The 19,563-nt window shown below is 43.3% G+C and overlaps 1 protein-coding gene across 1 annotated transcript in view; it reads left to right on the forward strand.

Annotated features, from left to right (window-relative positions):
* The window catches only part of ANKFN1 (ankyrin repeat and fibronectin type III domain containing 1), a 322,342-nt gene that overhangs the window by 119,396 nt on the left and 183,383 nt on the right, over positions 1-19,563 (forward strand). The window contains exon 3 of the mRNA XM_023759604.1: positions 12,017-12,057. Coding sequence (XP_023615372.1) covers positions 12,017-12,057 — 41 coding nt within the window. The remainder of the gene's footprint in view (positions 1-12,016; positions 12,058-19,563) is intronic.

Raw genomic sequence — 19,563 nt, forward strand, 5'->3', positions numbered from 1 at the left:
TCTCAAATCTCACCATTTCTCTGAAAGAAATTCTTTCCTTCTCTTAACCCTATGCCTAGAGATAATGAAACCATTCCTCTTTAACTGATATCTGGGTCAGAGTTCCTTAAGTCCATATCATGAATAGATATGGCTGTAAGAAATCATTTTTTATTTCAGAAATAAGCTTTATGGAAGAAAGCCCATTTGGGACCATTGGCAGAGAGCCCCGAGCCCGAGGGGCAGGCTATAGGAGTCAGGAATTTAGTCTTCCCACAGCCCCTTGGGTCTGTGCAATTCCAAACCAGATACAGGATCCCAGGCTGGATCAGCTAAGCTAGAGTTCTCAGTGTCTGGCAATAAACCTGATGGCCAAACACTCACCCTCGTTCACTCTACTCTGGATGGAATCTAGCAGGATTTTTCATTTTTAAAAATTCTCCCCCTCATCTTCCTCTCTCCCTCATCTTCCCCTCCCCCTCACTTTCCCCTCCCCCTCACCTTCCCCTCCCCCTCACCTTCCCCTCTCCAAAAATCTGCTCCTGCTCCAAAAACCTTCTCTCTCTCTCTCTCTCTCTCTCTCTCTCTCTCTCTCTCTCTCTCTCTTTCTCTCCTGAGACCTTTCAGTCCGCAGGCCAACGCTCTATCCACTGAGCCAAACCAACGCTCTTCTCCTCTCTTTTTTTTTAGGGCATAAGGTAGAGGGTTTTAAAGCCGTACCAAATGGAGGGAGAAAGAACTCTACTTCTCTACTTGGACACAGAGCATTCCAAGTAAGACCCCACAGGCTTGAAATACTGTACAAGTTGGGGAATTATGATGTGTTCCAAACATAGAGTGAAAGAAAGGATGGAAGGAGATGAGGTTGGAGAAAGGGCTCCCAGGCTGTCCTCACATGGAAGTCATTACAAAGCCTCTCTTTCCCGCACTCCCTCTTCACTCTTTCTCCCTTTCACCGGGTTCATCTATTTGCTTTCAAAGAACCCCTCAATTGAAAATTGAAAACAATTCAGGCTTTAGTCAGGATTTTCACCTTTATCCTGAGAACAATAGGAAACCATTTGGCAGACTTAATTAAATGAGTGGTCAGAGCAGGTTTTCTTTTTAAGTTTATTCTCGTTGCTGCATTGAGAATGGTCCGAGAAGGAATGGACAAGAAAGATTTGGACAGAGCAGTCAGGTGGTGATAGGTAAGAGATCATGGTGAACTGAAGTGGTGGTAGCAAGAAGATAGAAGGAGTATTGGACAGGTGTGGAAAGTATTTCTAAGGTAGAATTGATAGGTCTTGCTGATGGCTTGAATGATCTTTTACCCTCTCTGCATCCACCCCCTTGGGCATTTAACTTTGAAGTGTCCTCTGCCTCTGTCTCTGGACTTGACCATGTGCCTGGCTTTGGGTAATAGAATGAAGCAGAAGTGCAAGTATGGTGCTTCTAAGTCTACAACTCGAGAGGCCTTGCTCTTTCTTGTGTTTCTGTCATCTCCATGAGGACATTCCTGAGGTAGCTACTGGCATGGAACAGATACGTGGCAGAGACTTGAAGTGCCCAGTCAGCCCAGTTGAGACTCGTCTAGGAAGTCAGCCTCTTCCTGGACACAGGAGAAAGTAAGGGAGTGGAGAGAGAGGCCAGGTGTGCACAGTCTATACCCATCACTCATGGGTGTGGGTGTAGATGCTGCCTCCACCGGGAAAACACGAAGGCAGAAGAGATTTCTCTTCTCCACAGTGACTGTGTAGACTACCTATACCTTCTCCCTGTGTTAAGCAAGCGCTTAAGTGCTTCCCTGTGTGCCAGGTGCTGTTTTAAGTGCTCTCCGTACAGGAACATTTAATCTTTCCAACAATCCTAGGGGAAGGCTAATGTAATTGCTGATTTGCAGAGGAGGAAATTGAGGCTGACATCAATAAGTTAGGATTTGAACCCAGGTAATTCATCTCATTGTATTCTCAGTGGCTTTCTTTTAGGTCTTCAAACAAGACATGCTCTTCTCTACCTGAGGAGCTTGGTACAAGCTGTGCCTTCTTGCCTATAATGATCTTCCCTCCCCTTCGATGAGCTGCTCCACCCCAGCTTTCTGTTGAAATAGCTCTCCCTGGCACACAGCCCTAATCTGGTGCCCCAGACAAAATCCATACCCTCTATTTTTGTGGATAGGACTCATCACAAAGTCTTACAGTTTCAATTTTCTATGCATAGAAAAAAAGACTAGGGGCGATGGTTAAAACTGTAATAGGACTGTGGGTTTTTTTCTGTTTGGTTGGTTGGTTTGTTGTTATTTGTTTGCTTTTGCTTTTTATATTGTTGAAGCTGTCCAGTGGTCAGAATGTACATCTTTTAAGTGGAGTAGTTCCAGGTAACAACGCCCTTTGAAGTATGCCAGGGAGCGACGGGAGGGAGTGGCAATGAAGATCAGTGGCTGTGTGGAGATTATTGCACTGCAGGGTCAGAGCACCAGAGTGGTCATCAGTGCAAACGTGACAAAGACCAAGAAAGGTGGGAGAGGAGAGGCAATCTGGCGGCTGCATGCCACAGGCAGAGGGAGGCAGAAGAGAGCCACATGAGCAGTGGATGCGGAAAAGGAGGTGCAATTAAGTACGTGGGCAAGAGCAACATAACAAATGGTCTGGAAGGGTCCCTGGGGCTCAAGGGCAGATAGATCCTGCCCCTTTATGCAGTTGTGTTTGGGAAGTAGATACAATAGTGGTGTGTCCTTGGAGAGGACTGTGCAGATGGGAAAGCCTCGTCTCCATTCTGGTGAGAAGATGGACTGAGGAGGAGACAGAGGTGAGCTCTCACCTTAGAACAGGGTCCAGAAAGCACAACAAAAGGGACAAAGACAAGGAGGATGGAAGGGCATGGACCCAAGAAGAAGGGGTCTTGTTGAGACAGGAAAGAAGTGGCCAAGGACAGCTTACGTATGGCTTTTCAGTTGGCACAGGCACAATTAGCAGGCATCAAGGAATCAGAAGTCTAGGACGCTGGCTGGGCACAGACAGGCCCAGCTCCGTGGGGAGGCACCTGATGCTGTCTTGCAGGACCCTGTGCTTAGTGTCATGCTCTGTCGTCACTGACTTGAAGTTCTTAGCAATTTCAAAGCAAGAGGCCTCGCCTTTTCATTGTAGACTGAGCCCCACAAATTCCGTAGCTGGTCTGAGACATGGGTATGGGTGATAGAGGCAGTGTCAGTGTGGATAGCTGCTGAGTGGACAGAATCTGATTGCTGGAGAAAGCTGAAGGTGTATCTCTTTAATTGCCATCTACTTGTGAGCCACTGGGTTGAGTATTCTGTTAGATGCTGCAGACATAAATCCTATATAATAAAACCCTAATATTCAAATCTACCTAACGGTGGAATGACTGATTGCTATGACACGCCCTGACCACCAGGAGGCAGACGCTCAATGCAGAAGCTGCCCCCTGGTGGTCAGTGTGCTTCCATAAGGGGAGCGCTGCTCGGCCAGAACCCAGGCTCATGGCAGGTGAGCTCAGAGGAGATGGTGGGAGCCTCTCTTGCCTCCACAGAAGCACTAAGGACACCTCGGCGGACATCCCCTAAGGGGTCCCAGATTGCGAGAGGGTGCAGGGTGGGCTGAGGGGGCCTCCCCCCCACCTCCCCCAGTGCACGAATGTTGTGCACCGGGCCTCTAGTAGGTGAATAAGAAGTTGCCTGAGCTCATGCTCTGATTCATGTAGAATTTGAGCCACTGCTCTTCTGTTGGAAGAGTTTTAGAGCAACATCAACTGAGGCCACCTTTTGTGAGATGGAACTTCAGTGTGATTTTCAGATTTTATGTATAGGGACTTCATCAGTTTTTGTTAAGTGACTTCAAAGGAAATGATTCATTAAAATTGATGGCTAGGTAAGCACTGGCCAACGATCAGCTTTCATATTATCTGCAGCAGATTTGAAAGATACTCTGTTCCTTGCCAAAACCCATCTCTTTGACATTTGAATAATTAATTCTTAAAAATCTATGATTTAATTATAAAGGTTTGGACAGTTGCCTATGAGGCATGAAAGGGTTTTATGAGTCTCTAGACAGATGATAGAAATTGGAAAAGAAATGTTTGGAAGTAGAAAATATTTGGAACCAGATATTTTAATGATGTTGTGGAGGAAAGAGTTGAGTATAAGTGGAGCCTTAAGATATCCTCGGAGTGAACCTTAGCTATGTAGCTTTATTTAATTTAATTTATTTATTTATTTTATATATATATTTTTTATTTCAGAGAGGAAGGGAGAGGGAGAGAGATAGAAACATCAATAATAACAGAGAATCATTGAACAGCTGCCTCCTGCACACCCCCTACTGTGGAGCCTGCAATCCAGGCATGCGCCCAGACCTGGAATTGAACCATGACTTCTTGGTCCCTGGGTCCGTGCTTAACCACTGAGCAACACCAGCTAGGCTGTAGTTTTTATTCTGTTTTTTCTTTTCTTTTTTAATTCCAGCAGGATTATTTCCTGAAAGCTGCTGGCCCAGGAATCAGAGACCTTTCTGGACACTAGTGTCAGCTAATCAGAGAGAGGTGGTTTCCTCAGCAGCGCTCTGTTAGGAAAGCACAGAACTAAGAGCCAAAAGGTCTAATTCTGCTCCTAGAACAAAGCATTGTGGCCCTCGAGCCTCAGTTTACCCATCTGCAAACAAAGACATCAGGTGAGAAGGATGTTAATGATGCAGAATTCCGCCTAGTCTGGCCTAAAATTCGTCTTTGGCCTCTTACTACTTCAGAAATTCAGCATCCCACTGGGAAATTAAGCTTACTGGCAATTCCCATGCAAGATATTAACACCCCACCCCCTCAAAAAAAAAAGGCTTTTATTACAAGATGTGAAAGGAAAGGGAAAAATAGGGACCTATAAGAAGAAAAATGGATGACAATGGTGAGGACAGTGACAAAGCTTTAAAATTTCTGCAAAATCCTGGCAGATAACATTTCCACAGAGTCATCTGGCTTGAGGTCCCCCTTTAGGACTTGAGGACAATGGAGGCATCTTCTACCACAGCCCAGTAAATAGCTCAGGGTTAAACGTGGAGCTTGTAGTCAGAGGCCCCCTCCTCCCAGCCACCAGGAATCTTTCCTGCCCTCCTTTCTGTAACATGGCCTCCCTACTGCTCAACCAGCTCCCTTTGCTTTATTTTAGGAATTCACTTCCTCCTACAGCAGAATCTCTCCCACACCATGCACTCCCAGTCCAGGCCATTGTTGCATTTCCAAATACTCATGAATATATCCTGCTAAACAAAAGGCCACCCCCTCTGGGTTCCACCCTTTAGTGGCACAAAGGAATTAGTAGAGCTGTTTCAAATTCCACCCCATACCACATTATGTCAAAGGGAAAGCACAGAGCAGTGACTCTCAATGGGGCGGGGGTGGGGGCGGGGCATGCAGGCAGAGGTGCACTCGGGCAATGGCGATGTTTGGAGATAGTTTGGTTGTCGCGACTGGGGAGTGGGAGGGTGGGTGGGTGTGTAATACTGTCATCTAGTGGGTAGAGGCCAGGGATGCTGCTAAGCATCCTAGAATGCACAGGGCCATCTGCACAACAAAGAATTATCTGCCACCAAATGTCAATAGTACCAAGACTGAGAAACCTTGATATAAAGATTTATTTTCCCACTGATGCACATAAGTTCATCCCCCTATAGAAGGCAGTTTGGATTTTAAATAATATTTTTTTCACCATGTGATGTTTGTTTAAAATTAATCCGTACTTATCTTTGTCAGTTGAGGGAGTTTGGGTATAGAACTTCTAAATAGGACCTGTATTTCCTGAGGAATAATTACTCTGTTGTTATCTCTAATAGATTTACCTATTAGGGTCTTAACAGTTACACATCCTAACAGCTCTTCAAATTCAATGTCTAAATGTCGGCTACAGCTTTGGGTTAGGCCTACATCTCTTCTTGCCTGAATTCAACCCCCTAGACTGCAGTGATGGCGAACCTATGACACACGTGTCAGAGGTGACACGCGAACTCATTTTTTTGGTTGACTTTTCTTTGTTAAATGGCATTTAAATATATAAAATAAATATCAAAAATATGAGTCTTTGTTTTACTATGGTTGCAAATATGAAAAAATTTCTATATGTGACACAGCACCAGAGTTAAGTTAGGGTTTTTCAAAATGCTGACACGCCGAGCTCAAAAGATTCACCATCACTGGCCTAGAGAGTCATTAGGTTCAATCCAAGCCTGCTCCTCCTCCCTAAGTGACTGTATCACCCACCTAGTCCCCCACATCCAACTGGACACCTGGTTCTGCACTCTCCTCAGCCCCTCTTCTATCTATCTATCTATCTATCTATCTATCTATCTATCTATCTATCTATCTATCCTCCTTCCCTCTCTCTCTCTCTCTCTCTCTCTCTCTCTCTCTCTCCCTCCCTCCCTCCCTCCCTCCGTCCCTCCCTCCCTTTCTCCTCTAGTTCAGTCCCTTGGCATTGATATCTGGATTAGTTCAATAAATCATCCTAACTACTCATCCTTTCTCTAGGCTGACCTTGCTGCAATTCACAGCTATACTGATACCAGGGTGGTATTTTTGACAAAGCAAATCCATTCGGACTTCTCCTTTATTTTAGAAACCTTTAAATACCCTTCCTGGTTTTCAGGGTAAAATTCAAACCTTTATCTGGATGGAATGATTGCACTAGATGGACTCTTGCTTATCTCTCTCCCCACTTCTGATTACTTTTTCATGTGACATCTTTTGGTCTAGCTATTTTGAGAATCTTAGTATTACCTCGGTTCATGCCCTGTCTTTGTGCCTTTGCACATGCTGTTCCTCTGACAAGAATGCCCTTTCCCACCTTTTCTAGCTCATCCTGTTCATCTTAGAATCTCAGTTCCAACATTGCCCCTCAAGGAAAGCTCCCCTGAATCACCTGGGCCATCGTTCTACAAGTGTGTCCCTCAAAATGTTTCTCAAGATGGGTTCATTGGTCACATACATTTGGAATGCTATCCCCTCTCTGGAATTTGTAATAAATATTAGGCTATTAAAAGCTCTGAAAAAAAATGTTATAAGAAAAAGACCAATTGAACTATCTTTAGTGTTTCACAAACTTACTTGATCATTTAACTTCTTTTCTTCAAACCTCATTACCAACCTTCTTTAAACAAATCTACTTAGGCTGATTGAGGAAAAACATCTATTTTCCTGATACTATCCCAGGTGTAGCACTGCCATAGTACTTACTGCATGTCCTTGGAAATTTGGAGTCAGTCATTTTCTTAAAATACTATTAAGCGAATAAGTTTCTCATGCAATAGACAGACTGCAAACATCTCGGTGGTAAAATAATCACCACGTTTTGTCCGTGTTATATGTCTAACACCTGGAACACATTTTCAATATGATATGTACTTGATAAGTAAATACATTATTGGCCAAAAGAGTACCTACCATCTACTTTATTTGCTATTGATAATTAACATATTATTTGAATAGTGTGCACAATAAAATTATTTTGCCAAAATATCCCCATATGAAAGACAGAATACAATTCATAAGTTTCCTGGCATGCTTTCTGGGGTAGCCACGCTTCTGGGGGTTTCTTAGTGTCCTCATCCTAAAGACTAGAGTCTGTGCTTGCTCTGGCGTGTCAGCTGGGGGTCAGTATGGACATTTCTTTGTTGATTTGGGAGTCATTTTTTGGACTCGTTGCTGTTGCTTTGTGTTTGGCGTTTGAGAAGGCCACAACTAATAAATACATCAGTTGTCTGTAAGTTGAAGAGAGAGCTTACACTCTGTATTTGCTAGGAGGATCCGGAGAGCTTGGAGGCCTCCCTCATTCCACTGTTGAAGGGTCCTGGCCAGTGGTCGGCAAACTCATTAGTCAACAGAGCCAAATATCAACAGTACAACAATTGAAATTTCTTTTGAGAGCCAAATTTTTTAAACTTAAACTATATAGGTAGGTACATTGTTATTAACTTCATTAGGGTATTCCTAAGGCTTAGGAAGAGCCACACTCAAGGGGCCAAAGAGCTGCATGTGGCTCGCGAGCCACAGTTTGCCGACCACTGTCCTAGCCTATTAGCCCATTCACCAAGGAAAGAGTCGCCCTTTACTGTTCACCTCTTGCAGACCCACTATTACTTAAGAGACCCCAACAGCCTACCTGCATATGAGCTGAGGACCCCTCCTCTCTTATGAGTCAGGAGATCTGGGTGTGTGCAGACAAGTAGCCGTGGGGAAGAGAAAATGCACAAAGCATTATAGGAGAGTCGGCAGACTGAAGGAGGAAACAGCAACATAATCAGAACAGATGACTCTTGCGAGTACCCTTAAGGGAAGAAATAAAAAGAACGCTAAAAGAAAATAATGTGAGTTCCTAGGGAGACCAGAGAACTTATTACAAAGGAGCAATCTGAGAAAAAGAAAGAGTTCTTGGAACTCAAAAACTTTCTTGGAAATGGAATTAAGTGTCTTGAAGCTCAGATGGAAGAATTATGCCATAAAGAGGAAAATCTCAAAGAAATAGAAATTATGAGTGCAAAGCAAAAAATAAATGTGAAGATGCATCTTATTGTTGGTAGAGGATAAATGAGTTTGACCTTCTTGAAGAGTAATTTGGACTCTCCATCTAGTAATAAGCTGTATACACCCTATTATAAAGTTCTCAGTATTCTAAGAACTACCCTACGGTGTAAGAGCATGAGTCCAAAAATAAATGTTCAAAATGCTTTCTGCAAACTCGTTGAATAGCAAAAAGGCTGGGTGCAATATATTAGGGCATGTCCACGAAATGGATTCTACTTAGCCCCTAGAGAAAGAGGAGATCCATAAATAACAATTTAGAATGCATGGCCATGAAAATATCAAGAGAATAATTTCCATATTATAGAAAACCATATAGCATAACCTTGTTTTGTTGAAAAAATTTTAATAATATATGAATATGTACAAAAGTGTATGCATGCATGTGTGATTTCATAAGCATAAACAACAATTGCAGTCAGCAATGTTAGCTGTTTTTATTGTTAAACATGAATTTTTCTTCCGATATTATCCCAACACTGCCCCCGTTAGACTTCCCAGAATTCTTTTTCTAAATTGGAACATCAAAAACCACCTTCCCTCCTCACTGACCACCTTGTAATTTTGTATTAAATCATCATGTGCTCTGCCCCGGCCAGTGTGGTTCAGTTGGTTGGGTGTTGTCCTGTGCACCGAAAGGTTACTGATTCCAGTCCCAGTCAGGGCATATGTCCGGGTTGCAAGCTCAGTTCGGTAGGGGGCATGCAGGAGGCAGCCAACAGATGTTATGCTCTCACAACTCTCTCTCTCTCTCTCTACCTCTCTCTCTCTCTCTCTCTCCCTTTCTCTCACCTTCCTTCCTTTCCCTCTAAAAATCAATAAAAAATCTTAAATAAGTAAGTAAATCATATGCTCCCTCCAAATTGTCTACTGGTCTCTCCAACCAGACAGACATTATCACGAGGGCAGGGGATGAATGCATTATTCGGGTCTAGCTCAATGTCCTCCGCATACCAGGCACTCAATACACATTTAGCAAATGAGTTAGTAAGTTTAAGGACCTTCTTTCTCCTTTAAGAATTCAGGCTTTTCTTTTTCTAATGTAGAAAGAAGCCTAGAAGAGCAAAGGTGAGTTTTTCTGTCCCTCTATAGCCTGTGAGACCTCACCACCCCATTGTCCGTAATGGCTTTATTTATTTTGTGACCCAAGAAAAATCGGTACCAGCGCATTAAGCTACATAATGCGGTCTCAAGGGCAGCGCTGAGTAGTGTTCAGAGTAATCAATGATAGTGCGGTGAAACTTGCCCTAGTGAAGAGCTCTTGTCCAATGAATTTGTGGATGGAAACAGACGGTTTTCTTTGTTAATACTTTCATGGCTACAGAAGAACCCGCTTTCGGAGGCAGTAGTGAAAACTTTCCTTAGGTGAGAGCGTTCTACATTTGTTTCCTAGCAACAAGTCCCTCCAGGGAGCCAAAGGGTCCACAATTTCAGAGGAGTTTGGAGGGGTGAGTGGGAGGGCTGTGGATGTCATGCAGGGAGGTCAGACCGATGTTCCAAATTTCTTCCAGTCAGTGCCGCATAGAACACCTTGCTAAGCCACACCGTAGGATTCAGCTAAAAAGGTCAGCTCGATAGAAATGTATCCGAGTAAAGAACTGGTGTAAAACACTGTGAAAGAAAAATTACCCCTTTTCTTCCTGGGCCCAGCAGTTCCATAATTTAGCAGTTGGTAAGTCTAGGAGCCTCACCCCCAACTGTGTCCGTGGATAGTAAATGAGGAACCACGTGGCTTACGAAAGCATTTAGGGACTTTTCCCATGTGGGATGATGCTCTGACTCAATTATACTCAGCAGTGGGAGGCATGGAGATGAGAGGTAGGCAATCTGGGAGAGAAATGTGGGACAATATTAGGGCTTTGACTGCCAGGAGTGGAGATTCCTTACCCAAGCAAGACTCTCTCCATAGCCACCTTCCTAGCTCCAGTGTCATAGACTTATCTTCTTATTTGGTTTTCCAAACTGGCCTTCTGATAATAAGAATAACAAGAACAGTAACAACACCAGGAAGCATTTACCCAGCCCCCACTGTGAGCCAACTTATGCCACTACTTTACACATATTATCTTCTTTAACCCTTCCGTGATTCTTTGAAGTAGCCACCAACATAATTTCTATCGATTTGCTGGTCACACTATTACTACAAATGGCAGAGTTTGGAAAAATATTGCCCGCCAAAGTGACCAAGCTGACTTATCCAGACCCATGTGGGTAGCATGACAAGAACTTTTTCTAGGTCTGAGGACCCTGTGACTGAGTGTTCAGTCCTGGAGATGACCTGGGATTGTCTGAGTCTCAGAATGCGAAGAGTTCACACCAATCATGGGGACTTACCTGACATCCCCGTTAGACCTACTCCCCTGAAAAGCACTCCTTTGGATATAACTGTGGTAGATTTTTAAAAAATACTGGATTTGGAAGCAAGTGGAGTTGTGGTGGGATAACGCCACACTGAATAATTGCCTACACCAGTGGTCGGCAAACCGCGGCTCACGAGCCACATGCGGCTCTTTGGCCCCTTAAGTGTGGCTCTTCCACAAAATACCACGTGTGGGCGCGCACGTACAGTGTGATAGAAACTTCGTGGCCCATGCGCAGAAGTCGGTTTTTGGCCTGGGTGAGTCTATTTTGAAGTGGCGTTAGAAGAAGTGGGGGTACATTAGCTGAGGTCGACCCCTCAGATTGAGGACGTTTTTAGCAAAGGCCAGCTTAGGAATACCCTGATTAAGTTAATAACAATGTACCTACCTACATAGTTTAAAAAATTTGGCTCTCAAAAGAAATTTCAATCATTGTACTGTTGATATTTGGCTCTATTGACTAATGAGTTTGCTGACCACTGGCCTACACAATTGGCAAGTGCCTCTCAAGCACAGACAGTCTAATTGTTTCTTTTCACTGCCTTCTGGAAACACTACTCCCCAGGAACACTCTCTGTTTCTTGGAAAAGAAACTTGTCCACTTATCCCAACAAGCACGAATTGAGAAAATCATAACCTTTAGGAGGAGTTTCATTTAGCGGAACAATGTGTCAGAACTGGGCCTGCAAGAACATGTCCAATGTCCGTGTGAACCAGAAGCAAGAGAAAGATGATTCTAAGCCAGCGGTCGACAACTGGTGGTCCATGAGGTCCGAAAGGTTGGCGACCGCTGCTTTAAGCCATTGAACGGGGCCCTAGACTCTCAGGTTTCCTGTTGCCAGGATCGCACCTGGGAGACAACGTCAGCCTCGAGTGATCTCGAAACTCTAGGATGTGCAGGGTGGGGAGCTGAGCATGAAATGAGATGCTACCATTACTCCCGTGTTTTCTCTCTGGGCTAAAGCTTCTTGTACCTCTAAGAAGTTTCCCATTAAATATGTTTTCATCTCTAGGTTTCTCATTTTTCTCAGTCAGTGGCTGGACCTTCAAGGGCAATTCACTCTTTTTCATTTTGAGGTGGTTACTGTACAATTTTGTAATGCACTTTTCTCTCTCTGTTTCAGAGGCTACCCTTCAAAGACAGACACTTCACCTGCAGCAAAATGTAAGTACATTTCCTCCTTGCAATGTCTACTTCTCCGCTATCATCCTGAAAACCTCCCAATCATTAAGGCTCCCTCTCACATCGTTCCACTTTTAAAGTCCGCCTTCCCAAACACGGCCACGTTTGAAACTACCTTCCCTACCCTTGATCTGTATAGCACTGCAGAGCATTTTATAAACTGTGTGAGGAGCAAATTGCACTTGATCAGGGCTGCAACTATACTGCATCCAAAAAGCTAGTAAAAAGTGCAGAGGAGCCCTAGCCAGTTTGGTTCAGTGGATAGAGTGTTGGCCTATGGACTGAAGGGTCACAGGTTCGATTTCGGTCAAGGGCACATGCCTGGGCTGTGGGCTTGATCCCTAGTAGGGGGTGCGCAGGAGGCAGCCAATCAATGATTTTCTCTCACCATTGATGTTTCTATCTCTCCCTCTCCCTTCCTCTCTGAAATCAATAAAAATAATTAAAAAAATATTTTTTAAAGTGCAGAGGAAAAATTAGGCAATATTCTTTTAGACATTATGACCCTCGGACAGCAAACATTTGAATATGCAGGTTCTCTCCCATGGCTGCCGAATTTATTACTCTCTGCCCAGCTGCTCCTCGCAGTCACAGGCTGTTTCAGGTTGAATAGCATTGCCGGTATCTTGATAATTCCTTCCCGTGTGTATTGCATTGAGGCTGCTCTGTAAACCAGTGTTCTTTCTAGAACGAATCTATTATGTTGCTTTACTCTTGGCATTCCCAGTGCCCGTACCCAAATTCCAAACTCCCTCTATTCTAAAGACCCAATAAAATTATACCGGATTTGAGCAGGGAGCTTTGAGTATTTTAGAGGTTGGTCTACGTGATTGGGAATAATTGGGAATGAGTATGAGAATGTTTCTTGCCTCTTTTTAATAAAAATAAAGTTTATATTCTCTCTGGAATAAATTGATCCCAGTGCTACATACAGATATTCAAACATCAGCACAAGAAACATTCATCCTTAAAACCACTCAAATATTACATCAAAGTATTAAGCATTCACAGGGATATTTTAGAAAGTCAGTCTCTGCATGATATTGCTGTGGTCTGTATTGCATTGTCAAGACACCTGCATGTTATGAATATTTTAAGCAGCTTACATGGATGGAGTCATGTTAGACTTTTATGAGCAGCGCTATCATGAGTATTTTATTTGTACAAGTGTTAACCTTTGACCGTATTTTCTCTTTTGAATGTGGAAACTGTTCAGGAGAAAGTGTCTGTGTTTACTTTGTTTATTTCGCAGCTCTTTCATCACACCGTTTCTGCTTATGTAGGTTTACCACTGCTTTTTAAGGATTTAATTTTAAATCCTAAAAAATAGTTGCTATGTGTTCATGGCGAACATTAGATGGATGGCAATTTAAAGCAGCATTTTAAATCATTCTGTGCAAATACGCAACTGGAAACACATTTATGACAATTACCTCAAGATCTCTTTGTCACAGTTTCAGTCGAAAGCACCTTTATTGTCCCGGATTTGAGGGGTGGGGAGGGGAGAAGGCCAGCCATTTCACCTTAGAGGGGTGAATTTGTGATTGCTTTATTTTTGCATTTTTTTCTCAGGGAAATACAAAGTGGTTGGTGACCTCTTATACTAGTAAATATTCTGAGAAGAACATGTGGGCTAGGAGTTTACACTCACCAGACAAAACGGGTCAACATACCTCTTTCTCATCATCTCTGCACAACTGGTAGAAACTTGGTCTGACCCGTCGCGTCATGGAAACACATTAAAATCACCAGGCAATTGTGACTTGGGTTCCTTTTGGCAACCGGACTGGATCAGCCCCTCCTGGGGCTGACATTATTCCTAATGATGATTGCATTAGACAACCAATGCAAATGTTAACGGCCTCATCAGCGCCCCATTCAGAGGAGCCCTGATCTAGGTGAATGGCTGGAAACTTTCAAAGTAATTGCCCTAACCGGTTTGGCTCAGTGGATAGAGCGTTGGCCTTCGGACTCAAAGGTCCCAGGTTCGATTCCGGTCAAGGGCATGTACCTTGGCTGCGGGCACATACCCAGTGGGGAGTGTGCAGGAGGCACCTGATCGATGTTTCTAACTCTCTATACCTCTCCCTTCCTCTCTGTAAAAAATCAATAAAATATATTAAAAAACAAAAACACACAAAAAAACAAAGTAAATGCCCTGGAAAAGTGTATGGGCCCCATAAAACCCCGAGGACACTGAGGGAGGATAATCTTAGCCAAGTCAGGAAGGAATAGATATAGATCAGCGGTTCTCAACCTGTGGGTCGAGATCCCTTTGGGGGTCGAACCACCCTTTCACAGGGGTCGCTTAAGACCATCGGAAAACACATATTGAATATATAATTACATATTGTTTTTGTGATTAATCACTACGCTTTAATTATGTTCAATTTGTAACAATGAAAATACATCCTGCATATCAGATATTTACATTCCGATTCATAACAGTAGCAAAATTACAGTTATGAAGTAACAACGAAAATAATTTTATGGTTGGGGGTCACCACAACATGAGGAACTGTATTAAAGGGTCGCGGCATTAGGAAGGTTGAGAACCACTGATAGAGATGTACCTCCAGAGAGAAAGAGGGCGGGTGATGGAAGGAAACTCATGACCAAACATCAGAAGGCTCCTGTCTGAGTCCCTGATCAACCCCTTAGAAACTGGATGCTTTGGGGGAATGTTACTAACCCCTTCGTTTCTAAGAATCTTTATTACGGGTGGGAGGAGGGGAAAGGAAAACGCTGTTCCTGCTTCCATCGAAGGGTTGCTGTGAGGATCACATCAGATGATGTTTCCGAAAGATGTTCCCATCCAACGATGTTTTGTATCTTTTAGGGATTTTTGATCAGATTACTGGAGGCTCCCTCTGTTTTAGTGGGAATCCCTGGGTCTCTGAGGGCAAACGTTGGGCCTTAACATTAATACTGCATCATAGAAGAAAACAGAACCGCACTGGGCCACATTGGGCCCCGGGAAAGACTCGAGCCCGCATTTTTTTGTTTCTTTTCAACCACACATAGTCTTTGGGGCCACGGCCTCTGGTGGAGGAGGATTGTCTTCTGGGTGGTAGGGGTGAGAAAGTTGCCAAACGAACCTGAATTATCCAGAGGCCCGTAAAATGCGCAATTGCTTTTTAAGAGGCCTGGTGATATTGTGTGTTCCTTTCGAGTTTTGGCAGTAACGATTTTCTGCAATTTGTGGTTTTGCAATTTCTCTTTACGCAGACAACACTCTGGCTCTCATTCAATGCCCCACTGGTGGGGGAGGGGCTGGAGGAGGGAGGAGAGAGAAATTCTCTGGGGCTCCGACCACTCCAGAAAAAGAAGGAAATGTTAATGAAATAAGTCAGACAGAATGCCTGAGACTAGTGGACGCTGGTTGGTTAGGGGGGAAGAAACAACTGTTAATAAATTGCGTGGCGTGGTAGGGATTTCATCAGGGCTGTGGTCGATTAGGCCAAGGTCTGTTCCCTTGAAGCCTTCTTGACTCTCCACTGAGCTCTGCTTGGATTGGGTCTCAGTCCCTTCCTCTTCCCCCTGCAGTCAGCAGGGTGGAGCCTTGTCCAGGCTAAACATCCCAGCTGCTTCCCCTGGCCCCTGTGGCTGCTCTGGCCTTGGTGGGATGCTCTCTAAATAGTCCACCTCTCGGTGTTCGCTTGCCAATGACATCAAGTTGGTTTCTGTAAATTACCTGGAGATCCCTGTCCCAGAATATTCTTGCGTCCCAGCTGCATTACCCTCCTTTTCCTCAAGGCCGTATGCTCTCTGCAGCGAAGTCCGAGGTCCATGGCCCCGCACTCCAGAGGCAGGGCTCCTTCTCAGCGTTTAGGCCACAGTCATTTGTCCTGTTTCTAGTCATCAGCTCAGGAAAGGGTTTGCCCACTGTGTTTGCTTAGTTTATGACCGCTGTGCATTGTGCTGAAGGACTTAAAGTTGCATCCAGCCCAAGCCAGTGTGGCGCAATGGATAGAGCACCAGCCCTAGGACTGAAGGGTCTTGGGTTTGATTCCAGTCAAGGGCACCAACCTCGGTTGCAGGCTCGATCCCCAGCCCTGGTCGGGGTCCGTGCAGGAGGCAACCAATTCATGTGTCTCTTTCACACTGATGTTTCTCTCTCTCTGTCTCTCCCCCTTCCTTCCACTCTCTCTAAAAATCAATAGGAAAATATCCACAAGTGAGGATTAAAGTTGCATCCAGCATCAATCTTGTATTCCTTCTCTGTTCACTTCTTTATATCAACACGGCCCCCTGTTCTCCCTGGAGTGGAATCCGGGACTCAGGCCCATAGTTCATGGCTTTCTATGCATCCAGGCCACTTCTTTCTTCTCCTTTCATGACCTAAATGTCACTGTTTGCCTCTAAGAGAAATAGAAAGATAAGTACTACTCATGTTAATTGGATAGTTTTTGCGTATTGGGGAAACTATGACCTTCTTCCTGTGCGTGTGTGTTTTAAAGCTTTCGGGAACTGTTTGTGCCTTTGGAAGTCATGGGATTGAATGTTGGAAGATGCTTTCAACCTGGGGCAGTTCCAAAGGCCCCCCCCCCTCCGCCGCCACACACACACACACCATCCTCCTCACAACACCCTCTCTGGGAGCTCTTTCCAGAGCCCAGGGAAGCCAAATCCACTTGTTTATAGCTCAACCTTCAAACTTTCTCTGCTGACCTGAGATAACCTTCAAGGGGGCTGGTTGGTTTGCCTCTGAGGCAGCTCCGAGGTTGATATGACAATCCTCCAAGTCCTTGGAATCTGATTCCCTATGCTCTCTGAGTCGTCCTTGTCCAGGCTTAACGTCCCCGTTCCCTCAGACATTCTTCCTGTGACTTGGTTGAGTTGTCCTTTTTCATTTGTCCCAGTCACTTTCTTCCATGTCCCTCTTAATGTCACAGCCTGAACCTAAGAGACTGCCCCGATGGCTGACTACCACAGCGCCCAGAACAAAAAGCTCTCCTATCGTTCCGGTCCTGTTATTTCTATCACTCTAACCTACGAGCACCTCACAGATGTGAATAGCGCTTGAGTCCCGAGGTTAACCTTAAAACCTCTAGATATGTTATATAAAAGCTGCCATAAAAGCAGATTTTTTTTTTCCAGCCGCGTATTTATGCACTTGGTTTTGAATGTAATGCCAACCTTTGCATTTGTCTCTGCGATGCTTCTTAGTTTCAAAATCTTGGTGAAAACTGTTAGGAGCTTTTTATTTATTTATTTATTTATTTATTTTTAAATATATTTTATTGATTTTTTACAGAGGGGAAGGGAGAGAGATAGAGAGCTAGAAACATCGATGAGAGAGAAACATCGATCAGCTGCCTCCTGCACACCTCCCACTGGAGATGTGCCCGCAACCCAGGTACATGCCCTTGACCAGAATCGAACCCGGGACCCCTCGGTCCGCAGGCCGACGCTCTATCCACTGAGCCAAACCGGTTTCGGCAAGGAGCTTTTTAAATTTGCATTATTTTAAATCCTGTCCCAGTTTTATGACATATTTGATTTGTCTCTTGACTTCATTTAAAAGAGTGATAAAAACAGTGAGTATCTGTATTTTAAGCTCCTCGGCGGTGGAGTCATGTTTTATTCATCTCCGTCTCTCCTGAAATGGCTGCGACATTCCGTTGAACAACCAGATGCTCAATAAATGCTTTTATGGAATTAGACAACGAAATCAGATACAGGCAGCTTTCCCGCCGCCTGACAGAGAGCTATCTTTAGAGTAATGTCTGTGATAGCAGTGAAATCAATTCTTAGAAATGAAGAACAAGATGAGTATTCTGCTGTATTGCTTCTGTTTGGTGATTTTGTAGCTTAGCACTGTTAACACGCAAACAGGGCCACCTTCGGAGCTTAAGTGCCTGGCTTCTGATCTTACTAGACCTTTGCTAGCTATGTGCTTTGGAGCAAGTTACTCCACTTCTCAGGTTTGCTTTCTGATGTGTAAGATGAAGATATATTATTTCTGTCTGCCTCATAAGGGTGTTGTTATGATTAAGTTCATTAATCCATGAAAAGAATACCAATAATACAAAAACAATATTTAATCGTAGAAACAGTTGTATTATTGTTGCTTTTGTTGTTATTTCAAGGTATATTGGTGGGACTACCCTATCCTAAGGTGAGTTGGGCATAATTTGTTTACAGTGAACCCAGATTAACTCCACATAATTTCATTATCAAATTACCTTGTGTAATGTAAACGTAATTCAACGGCTTCATGGCCCATCTAAGTTTAGGTATTTATTCGAAAGAAACACAAACATCTAAACAGATGAAAACAATGTAAATTTTTACTAAAGTCTCTCAAAGGGGAATTAGAGTACATTTCACAGCAAAATATACAAAGATTTCTTTACCCAAATCCCTCTTGGTAACTGCACAAAAAACTTGCCCCTCTCCCGCCACTGCTCTCTATTAAAAAAATCCTACTTTGTATTGCCTTTTTCCTCACTTACCTCTTCTCTCCTAGCAATGCCCAATTCTCCAGGATTAATAAATTACTAGACTACTATTTTCTGTCTCCAACAGTTTCATTTCCTATGTAATTTCAATGTGGCCCTTCCAGGCTTCTTCTGAAAACATAATTACATCTGTAATATACTTATAAAGTTTATTGATTAATGGCTGTGTGGCATACAACTTACAAATAATATAATAATAAAAATAAAATATGTAATTAAGAAGAATGAAATACCCTTTCTTGTAAATTCCATTTGGCCATCTGATTCTCACAAAATGCTTTCCTTGAGTTTTGCTGAACTCCTGTATCTGTAGCCAACCTATGGCTGCAGCGGATGAGTAAGTGTAGTTTACACATAGATGTGGTGGATATTTTTATTTATGTTAATAAGTGGAACACAGTGAAACAACCAAGATGCATGTTACAGATCCACTTGCTCATCTGTAATTTGAGCGACTTCTTTGCTAAGTTGGATAACAATGTTTAATTCTATGGAATACTTCCTCGAGTGTCTATGCTAGTCACAGCATAACAGCTACAGACACAACACTCCTTTTTGCTTAATACGCATTATTAATGTTTTCTATATCCTTTGTTAAATTCTAAACAACCAACAAGACATTAAATCAAGCCTTGATGTGTAGTATTTATTGATTTATTTGGTGTAAATACTCCTGTCATGGCCAGTTCCCGGTAACCAACATGACATCACTGGACATGGGAGTAGGAAGGGATGGGCAGTACCTTTACATGATACTTCCACCTTGTAGATACAATAAGTGTAACAGATCTTTTTAAAAATCAAGACTGTGTGTTGAAATTTATCAAGTATTCTGCATCTATTGAGCTAATAGTTTAGTTTCGTTCCTTTAATCTATTTGTGTGATAGATTATACTCACAGATTTTCTGATGCTGAACCATCATTGCATTCCTAGTGGTCTTTGCAAATACATTAGTAATACAATTTGTACCTATTCTACTTAAATTTTTTATGTTCAGTTATGAGAATGAACTATAGTTTTCT

The sequence above is a fragment of the Myotis lucifugus genome, unplaced genomic scaffold (genome assembly GCF_000147115.1).
Source record: "Myotis lucifugus unplaced genomic scaffold, Myoluc2.0 scaffold_158, whole genome shotgun sequence".
Classification (NCBI taxonomy): Eukaryota; Metazoa; Chordata; class Mammalia; order Chiroptera; family Vespertilionidae; genus Myotis; species Myotis lucifugus.